This window comes from Dermacentor silvarum, chromosome 9 (assembly GCF_013339745.2).
Source record: "Dermacentor silvarum isolate Dsil-2018 chromosome 9, BIME_Dsil_1.4, whole genome shotgun sequence".
Taxonomy (NCBI): domain Eukaryota; kingdom Metazoa; phylum Arthropoda; class Arachnida; order Ixodida; family Ixodidae; genus Dermacentor; species Dermacentor silvarum.
The window spans coordinates 78,297,292-78,310,396 of record NC_051162.1 but is presented as its reverse complement, the minus strand read 5'-3'; the positions used below and the strand labels follow the sequence as shown (position 1 = coordinate 78,310,396).

Here is a 13,105-nt window from a genome sequence, read left to right as displayed (position 1 = left end):
CTGCTTATCAGGCTTTTTTCGCGTATATTGAAATTACAATCCGACTGTGCACTGCTTTGGAGTCACCAATCCCCAAGATACAAAATTATTTCGATTCTGCCAAATGTGGACGCCCACCAACGACTGCGTCTCAGCAGCAGCGAGCTCCATTAGTCTTGGAACGAGGGCGTTTTCTTTTCTAGGCCCGGATTCACAAGTGTTATGATCGCTTTCAGAGATAGTTTCGATAGCTATGAAAAACTTTGGTGGCTCCCCTTATTACGTGGACGGTCATCAGGAGTCACTTAGTTGCCAGTGTTGGGTTGGTTATATTCGGTTTATATATATAGGACAGTAGTTAGTAGCCGTCGTCCTCGTATTTTGTGCGTTTGTTCCACTATTTCATGTATTCATATATTGATTTCAACATACCGTAGCCCAGAAGGGATATCTGAGCAGTGGAGAATACTAGATACAAGTATTGCAATATACTCTGCAACATACCATGTTAATGTGAGCGGCATTTTGTTCCCTTCATGTATTTCGCATTTTCTTCATATGTGCGGATCTGTAAAAACAATGTAAACCTTGCATTGTTATCACAAGGCAAAATCTCTGTTGCTGGAGCGTAATGCGTGAAAAAAGAACGCTGTGGCAGGCTTACAGGTGAACACACACCAGTGCGACTCCATGGCTCCCGGCGTTCTGTCGCCTAGCGGAAAGTCGAGAGACAAAAATTTGCTTTGCGTTTATGGTGACCGCATTCTAGTGTGCAGGATCGATTCTGGTGTGCTGGTCCACGCCAAAAGAATCTCACTGGAGTAAAAGTTTTGCAGCGAAGTTGTATATGGCTAGCTGATTCCTCCGTCTGTCGCCTGCACGCAGAAACTATCATGATCAGCAATGGCTTGAGCGTCGTCTTCTTCCACACCTGGCTCCGTTGCCGCTCATCATTCTAGCGAAACATTTCACGTCTCTTCTGTCGTCGTAATGGGCAGTCCGCGTTTACGGGTGTTTGAGTCATTAATTGTCTTACGTGAAGGACACATTTAATTTTGAAGTAATTTGATTTTGAAGAATCGCGGACGGCAATGCGACAACGGAGGACGGCGGGAATACCGTCAGTGACGTCGTTTTCTCCGTTGCAGCCGAACGTGTGAACGTTATCAGGCTCCGTTCGCATCACATTTTTCTTTATGAGTAGGCTTCCCTGCAGTCCACAACGTGGGAAAGCCAGCTTACAAATACCAAGCTTACACTGATCCCCTTAAAGCCGGCTTCACTTTTAAACACAAATGCATTGCGGGAAAGGCATTTTTAGAGGAGCAATTTAAGCCGTCCTATATCAAAATCTGAAGGCCCTAGGAGCTTCTTTTATTATGTTGACCTCTCGGATCTACGACTAGCACGCCGCTGCGTATGAGGCCGCTTGTTTGTAAGCACTGCTAACATTACCTTCCTCAGTAGACACCGTTGTGGCTCTGGCTATTCAGGCGCCTTCTGTCACAATTTTCAACTGTTCTGGTTAGTTTTTCTAACATGCAGACATGTCTAGAGTTAATACTTCTTACTTCCTTTTTAACTTTTACACAAATATTACCAAATGAAAAAATCCGACAGAAACCATATCAAGCGGTCTGCGCTGGATGCATGAAAGAAGACGAAGAGTGTGGCTAGGGGAGAAGTGAGGATGAAGAAGTGAGTTTAAATGGCGGACGACACCCGTCTCACTGAGATTATGTCTTTTATATAGCCGTTCTAGTTAGGAACGCTACATTTTAGCGCAGCCGACAGCTTCTGAAGACCAGACATGTGGGTGACATTTTTCGTCAACCAGGCGTCATCGGAGTCTGTTGTTTTCACCCGATACCAAGTGCACGCTGAGCCAGCGACAGACCTTCCTCGCGAAGTTAGTTCTACCGGGCTGATCAACGTGGTGCTGCAAGAAGCTGCAACCAGCCGCTAAGCCTTGGTGCAAACAGGATCGGTTACAGTGAACCTACAGCTCCAGACACTGAGCTAACTCGTTCTGGAACCCATACGCCACGGCCCCCTCAAAGAGGAAATTCCCGCCGAGAAGGTGAGCCTGGTCTTGACTGTTATAGAAGAACTGCAAAGGCAAACGATGCAACAAAGTGAAATAATGAGAACTTTTGTCCAAACGCTTCATCAAGAGAAATCAGCACGATATATTGTAGCGACGGATGTTTTTGAAGGAGACTCGCAAAGTGTGCACTACTGGCTGTGGTTTTTCGTGTACGCCTGTGAAATGAATATGTGGCACTCCGACGACACCAAGATTTTGAATATGTGCCGTTATTTGAGCGCTATCGCCAGAAAATGGTGTTACGTGCACCTAATGGATCATGAACCAACATGTTGGGAACTGTGGAAAAGCTACTTTTTAGCTGCTTTCCAAGGCAACGCGGTAGAAAGATGGGATGCTGCACTACGGTTCAGATATACATGTGGCTCTCTGCTTGAGTACTGTATTGAGAAGTGTCGCCTATTGTTTTCTGCAGAACCGAAGCTAGCGTCTCGTGCAGTTGTAGCTTCGGTAACGCAAGGGTTGTGTATCGAAATCCGTAGTCAAGTCGAGCTGAAAGGTCCAAGAACATTTGATGACCTTCTGAGCTTTCTACATACCACAGTGTCACCAGTTCCATTGCGAAGACAACCAGGCTGTAGAACAGAACAACTTGATTCTCATAACCTGAGCGAACATCTAGAGTCGTTGCCGTCATCCGAGTGGGAAGAAAGCTTCATAAGCAAACACCCGGGAAGCATCGGTCATGACTGTGATGATAGTGAAGGACGAGTTACTGTAGTTCACGACAGACTACTTCCACACAAACTGACTGCCGTGGATCAAAAGCCCGAGAAAAAGAGCTACAGTGAGACCGTGTATCTGGTGTCGTCAAGCTTACTGTATGCTCCCATTAAGGTAGATGACATTGAAGTGAATGCCCTTGTTGACAGTGGGGCTTCTGTCTCAATTATAAACAAGAGTCGAGTGGATGCCGGTTGTTTGCATGCTGGTAGAACGTTGCGTGTCCAAGCCTACGATGGGTCAGTGACCATGCATAGCGAATGGATAACCCTGGCTATTGAATTCCAAGGACATTCTATTACCAGTGACGTATTGGAAATTCCCAATGTCGCCTATGATTTTTTGTCCCGCCCAGACATTAAGAAACTTAGGATAAACCTCTATTGGGACGACAAAGTAATGGGCGAAGACAACATAAAAACAGAAGATGCTGGCGAAGAACCTAGCGTATCAACGCTGATTTTCAACGAGGAAGACATCAAGACTAAGTACCCAAAGCTTATATGCATGGGCAGCTATCCTCCAGCGATGAAATCACATGTCATTCCATTTGAGCTCGCAGATAAAACAGTGGTTCGTAGAGCCCCCTATAGTATGTCCAGAGATAAAAAGGTGTGGCTGAAAAAGGAGTTGCAAGAAATGTTGGACGCAGGTATCATCCGGCCTTCTGTATCCCCATTTGCTTCTCCTATAACCATAGCGCCAAAAGAAGACGGAAGGTTCCGCCTTTGTACAGAGTACCGTGCTCTCAATCGTCAAACGGAATTGATACATTATCCAATGCCGAGAACCGATGACATCATTGACGAAACTGGTGGTTGCCATTGTTTTTCACGAATAGATCTCTGCAAGGGCTTTTGGCAGATTCCACTAAGTGAAGAGACGAAAAAGTACACCGCGTTCATAGCCCCATTTGAATTGTTTGAGTACAACCGCCTACCATTTGGTTGAAAAAACTGCCCTGCGTGGTTTCAGAAGATTATGACCGACATTCTGAAACCTTACTTGGGCACATTTTGCAATGTGTACATCGACGACATCATCATTTACTCAAATACAAAGGAGGAGCACCGTGGCCATCTTTCCAAAGTTCTTCACGATCTCAGCCTTGCCCAACTCAAAGTCAACTTCAAGAAAAGTGCGTTCTTTCAAGAAAAAGTTGTATTTCATGGCAGGGTGTTCGATGGACAAACTAAAAGCACTAAGCAAGAATCGGTAGAAAGAATTTCCAAGTTGGTAAAGCCTTACGACGTGAACTACCTACGTGTTTTTCTAGGCCTAGCCAGGGACACTTCAGGGCGTTTATCAAAGATTATGCCCTGAGAACAAGGTGTCTGACACGTTTAACCCAGAAGGGCATGCCTTTTCAATGGGACGAGGAGTGCGAAAGTGCCTATTGCGAGCTGGTAAAACTAATATCGTCGGACCCGATCTTGCGAATACCGAATTTTTCTCTGCTTTTCGTGCTGAACACAGATGCGTCACACTATGCAACCGGTGCAGTCCTATATCAGAAATCCTCAACACAAGCTGATCAAACGAAACACCACGTTGTGGTGTATTATAGCTATACTCTGAAGCCTGCTCAAATCAATTACTCCACCACAGAAAAGGAAGCTCTGGTCGTCTTAAAAGCTGTTCAATATTTTCGTACTTACCTGGAAAGTGCAAAATTCAAGCTATTCACTGACCATCAAGCACTGACTCAACTTCTGAGCATGGACACAACCAAGAGGCTGCATTGCCAGATGGGTCAACTATCTGCAACAGTTTGATTTCATAATCTCGCACCGTCCTGGCCCGTTTTCACTGATGCTGATGCACTATCTAGATTACTTGTACACGAATCAAGCGAAAATCCAGAAGTATTCAGTCATACTAAGCTGTGGGAAGGTACAGAAGATCTCCAGTTCATCAAAGGAAAGTATCATGTACCGTCAACTATGGTTCAAAGGATTCTTCATTTGTACCACGACACTCCTGGATCGGGCGGACGTGATGGCTTCTGGCGCACATATAAGAAATTGCTCATGAGATTCACATGACCGGGCATGAAAAACGACATCAGCAATTACATAAACACATGCCACCTCTGCCAGGTGAACAAAGTTAAATTCAAGCAGTCGACAGACGTTATGACAAACCCCGAATATTCAAGCGTCCCATTCGAAGTAATTCATTTGGACTTCGCGGAGCTCAAGAAGAAGGGGGATGGAGTCAAACGAACGCAAGCTTTCCATGCTTTCCATAGATGAGTGCACAAGGATGATTGCGGCTAAAGCTGGTAAAGAAGACGCAAACAGCGTTATCGATCTCCTCAAGGCTGAATGTTTTAAGCACACAAAGACGATATTCTGCAACAACGGGCCGGCTTTCCGGCGTGCGAAGTTATCAAAGTGGGCACAAGAGCACGCGATAACGATTAAGTATTCTTCTCCGTACCACCCGGCAGCAAACGGGCCTAGCGGAACGAGCCATACGAGACGTCAAACAGTTTCTGAAGATGTATCCAGGACTTTGCAGGTGGCTGGAAGTGCTGCCTCGAGGCCGCTGTGAAACATCACAACAGATCGTACACCACTGGTTTAGGCTGTAGTCCTCATTTTGCCACTTCGGGCACAGCGCCCATCTTCCTGCAGATCGTGAGCTAGGTCTCATAGAAAACCTCCAACTCCAACTCTGCTGGTTGGAGCGCTATTTCAAAAGTTCGGTTTCTTTTTAAACACACCTCATTGACGCGACGAATGCAATAATTGATAACGTAGCAAGCGATCACACCTATCATGTGCGTATAGGCCTCGTAATCGTGCAAAGACTATACATCGAAAGCCGGGTACCAGTGCTATACTGATGTTGCCATGACATGCCCCAGTGATGACACCGTCGATGGCAGCATCTTAACGACACGTATTGCTTGTAGATAAATAACGAGGCCATCGCACTTTAGAGGGCCTGTAATTCAGACAAGTGATTTTGGATAGCTTGCGCTACATTAGGAGCCGAAATTGGCAAAAGGCAACTGGGTATTGACCTCCATGGATTTATGACTTTGACACACCATCACAGTTGCATATGGAGCCGAATGGTTATGATCACTGCTAACGTAACCTTTTGAGTAGCCACCGTGGTGGCTCTGGCTATTCTGGCGACATTTGTCCACAATTTTAACTGTTCTTATTAGTTTTTCTAACTTGCAGACAAGTATTGACGTCGTTTACACTTCCTTTTTAGCCTTTAGACAAAAATTACCAAATGAAAATACCGACAGAATCAATATAACAATGAATGTCGACGTTGATGTGATTAGCATTGAAGCTAGCCACAGACCTTTTCGCCACCGCAGCAATGCGCTGTGTATGAGGCGTGTGTGCAGCTGGGATGATGATGATGGTTTACTGGTATCCCCTTTGGAACGGGGTGGTTACAAATGGTCACTTAGCCTGCTTTAGTTACTCAGGTAAGCTTAAGATTATTTCATTCTTGCATTTTTGTGTACATCTTTGAAATCTTTCTTCTCATCTTTAAAATTTCTCTATCTACCTTGTACCTTAGAACCTTAGGCTGTCGCGAATACGGTCCCATCAATCTTGTCCTTTCTTTTTTTCCACCATTACCCTAAACGTCTTTTCCTTATCTAGACTGCTGACCGGTTGATGCTCTCATCTTATTTAAAGCCAAGTGCTTCTGTAAGATGTACTCTCTACCAAAAAAGTTTACGGACTAAGGGATCTGAGAAAAATCTGAATATCTCCGCAGCCTGAAAACGTAGTCTGGTATTCTCAATTCCAGCCTCTACTGGTACATGCGAACAACATTATGATGTACGGTTTTACTGGCTACTGTTAAAGGCTGCTCGGATAGTTAGCATTTTCTGAGATCCTGTGGTCCGTAAACTTTTTTGGCCGATATAGTACCTTACCTACAAGCCTCACTAGCTGAGACCCATAGGTAACGGGTCTCATTTCATGGTCCAGGTGGGAGAGGGGGTGTGGGGGGGATGTGGGGGAGGGGTGAGAAGGGGATGTTGGAAGAAGCTCAAAAGTTGCGCGTCTACATCTCCGTCGTCGCTACATCCTGAAGAAGGAACCGAGGTGGTTTCAAAACGTCGGGACAATAAAGTTACTTTTTTGGTTGGAGCCATCTGAGTCATAATAAATTAACCCAACCAGACAGGTAATTCTGTCGAAATGTTTACTTTCAAGTCTATATTCGCAAGTGTCTGTAAATCTCTTGGATTGTCCGCTAGTAGCATTATCTGGTCGGGATATATTAGTCCTTGGACCTTCTGTTGCATATTTGTCCATTACACATGTGGGATAAATCAAACTACAATTCACTGCTTTCCAGTCGACTTTCTATGCCCTACAGATAAAGCATGGACAACAATGGATACAGACGACATTTTTGCTATAGTATTTGTTCATTTGCACAACTCCCCAACATTCTCGTCCTTCCATTACAATTTGTACTCGGTTGTTTGTATACAGGGTGCCCCACGTGAATTTAGCCAAAGTTTAAAAATATGCAAATGCGACGTAGCTGGACACAACCAAGGTGATGTTGTTTGCCATTTCTTGGAGATAGTCAGATTAGTTTTTGTGTTCCTCCTAATTACATAATTGGTCTTAATTCATTATGTAATTATTGTTCATGCCACAGTCACACAAGAGTTAGAGAAGCCTAAATGCGTTCGCATGTACGGTATCCATAAGGTACACAAACGTTGTCACCTTCTGTGGTGAATAAAAATAAATTCTGCATGGCATTACACTTTGCATAGGATACACGTGAACACAATAATATGCGTCCCCTTCGTTGAACAGCCTTTACTTAACCGCTTCACTAAAGCTTTGCTTCACGGAGGCTGCATAATTTTAACGCGACAGCGTTACGGACCCGCTGTCGCAGAAAATCCGGGGTCGATGTCAGCGTCGGCGTGGGTGCGCCAGCGTCGTTGGCGGAAATAATCGACCACGTAGGCCCTCCGCAGTGGCGCAAGGCGTTAGTGAGCAAAATTGAATTACTCAAAGCTAATATTCTTCAGAAAAATTAGTAAAGTACGACTTAGCCACAACCTACAGACGCGATAGCAACTGGTTTTGTAATTTGAATATAAGAGAAAACATAATTCTCTCACGCCTGAAACTCAAACACAAACCCCCTTTTCCAGCATTTCTTCAATTCATACTGCGCCGCGCCGTGGTTCTTTCTTGCAAAAACACCATCCAGATGGCGCTCGCCTCGGCAGCCGTGCACGGAGGCGAAGTTGGACAAAAAAGCTGCAGTTGCCGGGAAGCCTGATAAGCAGCCAGGGATCTTTAAACGCTACCTCGTTCCACTTTTAAATGCGCAGCTTAAGCGTCCTCCAACTTTTTTTCTATGTGATATTTCCCAAGTCGCTGTGATATGCACATGACTTTCTTGCACAAAAGTCGCACTTTCGCCCAAGTGGCAAAGCACTGATTGCGGTAGCAAATAATATACTTCTATACGTAGAGTAATGTTGCAGATTTATCAGCTGTAAAGCACCTGTAAACCTTCGTTTACTAAATAAATTAACAAGCATGCTGTCACACGCGCACAGGCAAACACGAACACATCTCAATCGACGACCGCGAATGGTCACTGTCAGAACACTGGCCTAGAGTTGCTGTACATGGCTGCCGCAGGGAGCCATATACAGTAACGCAACGCAGGCCTGTTGACGAGCGGCAGCAGCCGCGAGCGAACTACCCTTCGTGCAGCCTCTGGCTTCAACGCGAACTGGGTGCGCGAGCACTTAGCACAGACGAAGCCACCAGCTATTTCGAGTCGGTCAGCCTTCGAACCCGTCGCAGATTGATTCCAGATAATAGGCGCGCGGCCGCGCTCAGCCACGCCATGTGCTGCCTAGGCAGATGTAGAAACGGAGAAGCGCGCTACCCTTCACGCCCCCCCCCGCCCCCTTTTCCCGCACCCTCCCCGCCTTCCTCCCTTGCACGCACAAGAAGACGCTGCAGAACCAAGCCACCATCCTTCCCGGCTCCCACTCACATTTTTTCCCTCACACCTACAGCATACGGTGCTCGGCCTCGATGTTATCGCGCTTGGACTTCATATATGCAACATCATGGCGACTGCGCAAACTTGCCTAGAGTGTCCATATAACTGTTTTCACAGTCATAAATCAGGATAACTTAATTTTATTACTCATACAGCTGCGACAAGCAACGATACATTTATCCAATCAGAGGGTTTTTTTTCATTTTCCATGTGGGAGTAAAGGGAGAACTGTGCAGTTTTCGAGGGTTCGTCGCTATGGCGTAGTGATGTTCCTTATTTGCTAATTATTAATTCAAATTATTTACCTATTTACATATTTATGTATTTCTTTATTTGTTTATTAAAATCATGGGCTCAGACGTTTAAGCATTCAAGGAAAACGTTCTGTATGTTGAAACAGTTGTTCTGGCATTATGCATCTATCAGCGAGGCTGGTGAAACCTCGTATACAAGCAGCACAACTAAATGTGGTGTTCAAATCAATCGTGGCGCCTCGCGCCTACTGATACTTATTCGGCAAAAAAAAGTATGGTAAATAATTCAAAATACCATCTTGGACGTCTTTGTATTAAAGCATTCGTAGAATTAAAATCAGTGTAATAAAATCGCAAGACTATTTTTTTGTTTCTTTAATATAAATTTCTCTGTTGCCGTATTTATTTTGGGATATGATATGAGATTGAGATTAGTTTGAGAGTTATCATGGTCGCTTTCTGAAGACGACCGATTTCTACCGAAAAGAGCTACATGTCTCGAGGCTGATGTCGTCGGGTTTACTTTTTCTATGATCAGAATGCACTTGGCGTCAGCTTGCTGCTTTTTCATTATCGGGACAAACATTCTTTACACCCCCGGTTTACGTAACTGAACAAAGTTATTTTCCCGGGGGAAGTGATTTTTTTCTTGCTCCTTCATCAAGGTTTCCAGCGTCGCAATCCGGTAAATAGACTATATTTCAATCGGAATTTCGAAAGATCAGAAATGGAGTATACATATAGTGTTTACTTGAGAAAAGAAAGGGGTTCTAAGTGCCTTTATCCAGGTCATTGCTTTGCCATTCTCGTTTATTCTTATTATGTTGCGAAACATGGCTCACACGCCATAAATAATATCGGCAAAGAAAAGAGTGGACAATGTTTTGCACCGTTGTTTGTGTTAGTCTGTCTCTCTATAAACACTTCTCACAAAAAAATAACAACCACCTAAGAAAAGTGCAATCTTTCACGTGAGATAGAGCGAAGGTTAAATAAAGAAAAAAATTGAGAATGACGCAAGAGTGAATAGAATCGGTCGATGAAGCTTGAGGTAACTTGTTGCTTTAATAGGCAGCAGTCATAAGATCTCCTGGAAGGCCGTGATTCTTAGCTAAGCTCTTCAGACTATGGTTATGCGCACACGTGGACTGGATGTTGTGTTATAGTTTGTCTTCTGGTGTAAGTGCGTTTCCAATCAAGATGTGCGCGCTTTGTTTGCTTATTTTCAGGTTGATCATCCTCCGTACACCGAAAAGTAAATAAAAACAAGGCATTTAAAAATGCATTTAGGTGATCCAGCAAAGCCAAGCTATACTCACATTGGCCAGGGTTTTCTCCGTCACCGAGGGTGCCTTCACATTGGAGTGGATTGTAGGAACGCTGAGCGGCATCGCGTATCAACTACAACTGCACCGTAAAACGAGTGGAGCTAGATTTTTTCAACGCCACGATTGAACTACACTTGCACGGCTTCCTCAATGTTGCCAGTTAAGCACGATGCGGAGTATATAGGGTGTCACAGCTATCGTTAGCCAAGCAGTTAGCCAAAAAAGAAAGAAAAAGACATGGTGCAAGATACGATTTTAAGAGCGATGGTGTTATGTCATCAGAGCTCTGACGACAGAAGACCGCCGGTTTTAAAATCGTATCTTGCAAAGTATTTTCTTATTCTTTTTTTTTCGTTGAATAGCTAGGCTAACGTTAGCTAGGACACACGCTATACCACAGATCGACCCCAGCATCTTTTGCATACACGGTGCACAGCCTGCGAACGTCGCTCGCCGCATTAGTGCAATGACTATGACTTTGCGCTACTGTGCTCGAGGTTGCGGGTTTGAGTCCGACCGTAGCGGTCACATTTTGAAGCGGGCGAAATGAAGTAAACCATGGTAAAAAAAAACAAGGTACAGCGTGAAAGGACAAGTACTGATAGAGACGACAAACACAGCGCAGTGTTTGTCGTCTCTATCAGTCCTTGTCCTTTCACGCTCTACGTCGTTTCGTACCATGAATTACCAACTAGCCCAAGCAACCACCCTCGTGAAATAAAACCCTCGCGTACTTAGATTTAGGGGCACGTTACAAATAACCCCATGCAGTGAAAATTTACCCGCAGTCCTCCACTGGGGCGTGCCTTATAATTGAGATCGTGGTTTTGGCACGTAAAAGCCTAGAATTTAATTTTTAAAGATTTCCGCGGACGTCACCACTACAGCGCTTCACCTGGCATGATATTGACTGGAAGTATAGAAATTCATGAACGGTTAAGATTTCCGCCTTGGAAGAAACTGCTGCCTTCTTATTTTAACAAAGCCTTTTCTTCCATCATAAAATTGGTATATCAAAAGGGTAAGCCTTCCTTGGTTTCTACTTTCTATAATCATTTATTTAAAAGTATACCTTACAAATAAAAATAACAGTTTAGAATTTGTAATATATCCAATGGCTGTATAATTGTTACCGCGCAAATGCATCCTAAATCAAGCGACAGGGGTAATAAAATGTCGTTACTGATTTTTGCGCTACAATTTATGCCATATATAGATATATACAATAAACTATCTGGTAGCACTAAGTTCGTCGCGGTCTCAATAAATCCTGTGTCGCTAGTAAGCAACTAAGGAGAGCCACAAGCTACAAGAAAGGAACCCGTGGTGGGCTGTCAAAAAAGGCCGCATCCGCACACCGACCACAAAAAGTATCCGCGCACCGGTCCTTATTTGTGGTTGAACGACCATACTTAACGCTAGGATCTGCTGTTCTAATTTTAATGTGAAACGCTAAGGAAGAGTCTGGCAAAAGTTTGCATGCTACCGTGGAAAATTTACAAACTTCACCGAAGAAGGTTACAACCACCGTGCCTAAGTGTAGAGACCAAAGTACGAAATATGGACAAGGAATGGGGCGTACGTGGCCCGCTTCTATTGCTTCGTACACCTTCTTTCGGAAGTCCAGCGCCACTCGCATTCTGAGACGGCCGCTTCGGCACCTTCTATTCCCAGCACTCTTAAGATACAACCTGACCCACTTAATCAAACAAGCGGTCCTTTAATTCATTGTTTACCGCAGTTATTGGTATTATAGATGTTTATCAAGTAAAATCAAAGGAATTTTTATTTTGCGTTTGGGAGGTTGCCAGTAATCAAGAACGGTGGGTTGTTGTGGGCTCTGGATAACCAGAAAGAAAAGTCAAACTATAGCGCGGTGTCTGCAGGTCCTCAATTCTGAACTGGCGAGCCAAGTTCGTCCAGAACTTCGGCATGGATCACCGCACAGGGATGAGTGGTTAACCATTGGTGCTTGCGTGCATTCAGTAATGCACTGCTGTATTCATGTCGCCCTCGAAATCTGTTTAGACAAGGCTCTTTTCCTATAGAAACGACGAAAACTTTCAAGAAAGTTTAGATGCAATAGGCACGCTTTAGAAGTAAAGGTAACCTTATAACAGTGATAATCCAGGGATTCTATTTCATTCAGGTGTTTTGCGGGGCAGCAGCACGATATTATTACGACACGCGCTGTAGTGGGGTACTTTGCAATATATTGGCCATCTGTTTTTTTTTTAAATGTACCTAAATCCAATTACACAACAGTTCTTACATTTCCCGCCTATATTATTGCTGCCAAATGCAAATGCCGCCGCCACAGCCTGGAAACGCACCCGGAAGCTCGAGCTCAACAGTGCACTTCTACACCCGCTAAGCTTCCGCGGCAGGTACACAAACAATTGATTGTTCGAAAACAAACGTGTTTTGTTTCTGCATATGGTAGAATCTTACAAAAAATCGAGTGCTTCAAGTTTCCTTATTCTTCTCGCAATCCATGTGGACAGATGTCGAGAATATGCGGTTTGTGTGGTCTCTTGGTATAATCTGTGCCAAGGCTTATGAAATATTTTGCGATGCTCCTGGTAGAAGAAGTTCAAACATCTTCAGTACGTTTATCTAAACTGTCGGATTTCACTTTCCTATTTTACCACGAAGGGAAATGCAGAAAATTT

The 13,105-nt window shown here is 44.3% G+C and overlaps 1 protein-coding gene across 1 annotated transcript in view; it reads right to left on the bottom strand.

The window, feature by feature from the left end:
* The window catches only part of LOC119465332 (potassium voltage-gated channel subfamily KQT member 1), a 119,486-nt gene extending 108,990 nt beyond the window's left edge, over positions 1–10,496 (bottom strand). Inside the window, exons 1-2 of the mRNA XM_049655330.1 lie at positions 10,425–10,496; positions 1,983–2,089 (exon numbers count right to left, since the gene is read on the bottom strand). Of these exons, the coding sequence (XP_049511287.1) occupies positions 1,983–2,089; positions 10,425–10,496 (179 nt within the window). The remainder of the gene's footprint in view (positions 1–1,982; positions 2,090–10,424) is intronic.
* Between the last annotated feature and the right edge of the window lie 2,609 nt (positions 10,497–13,105).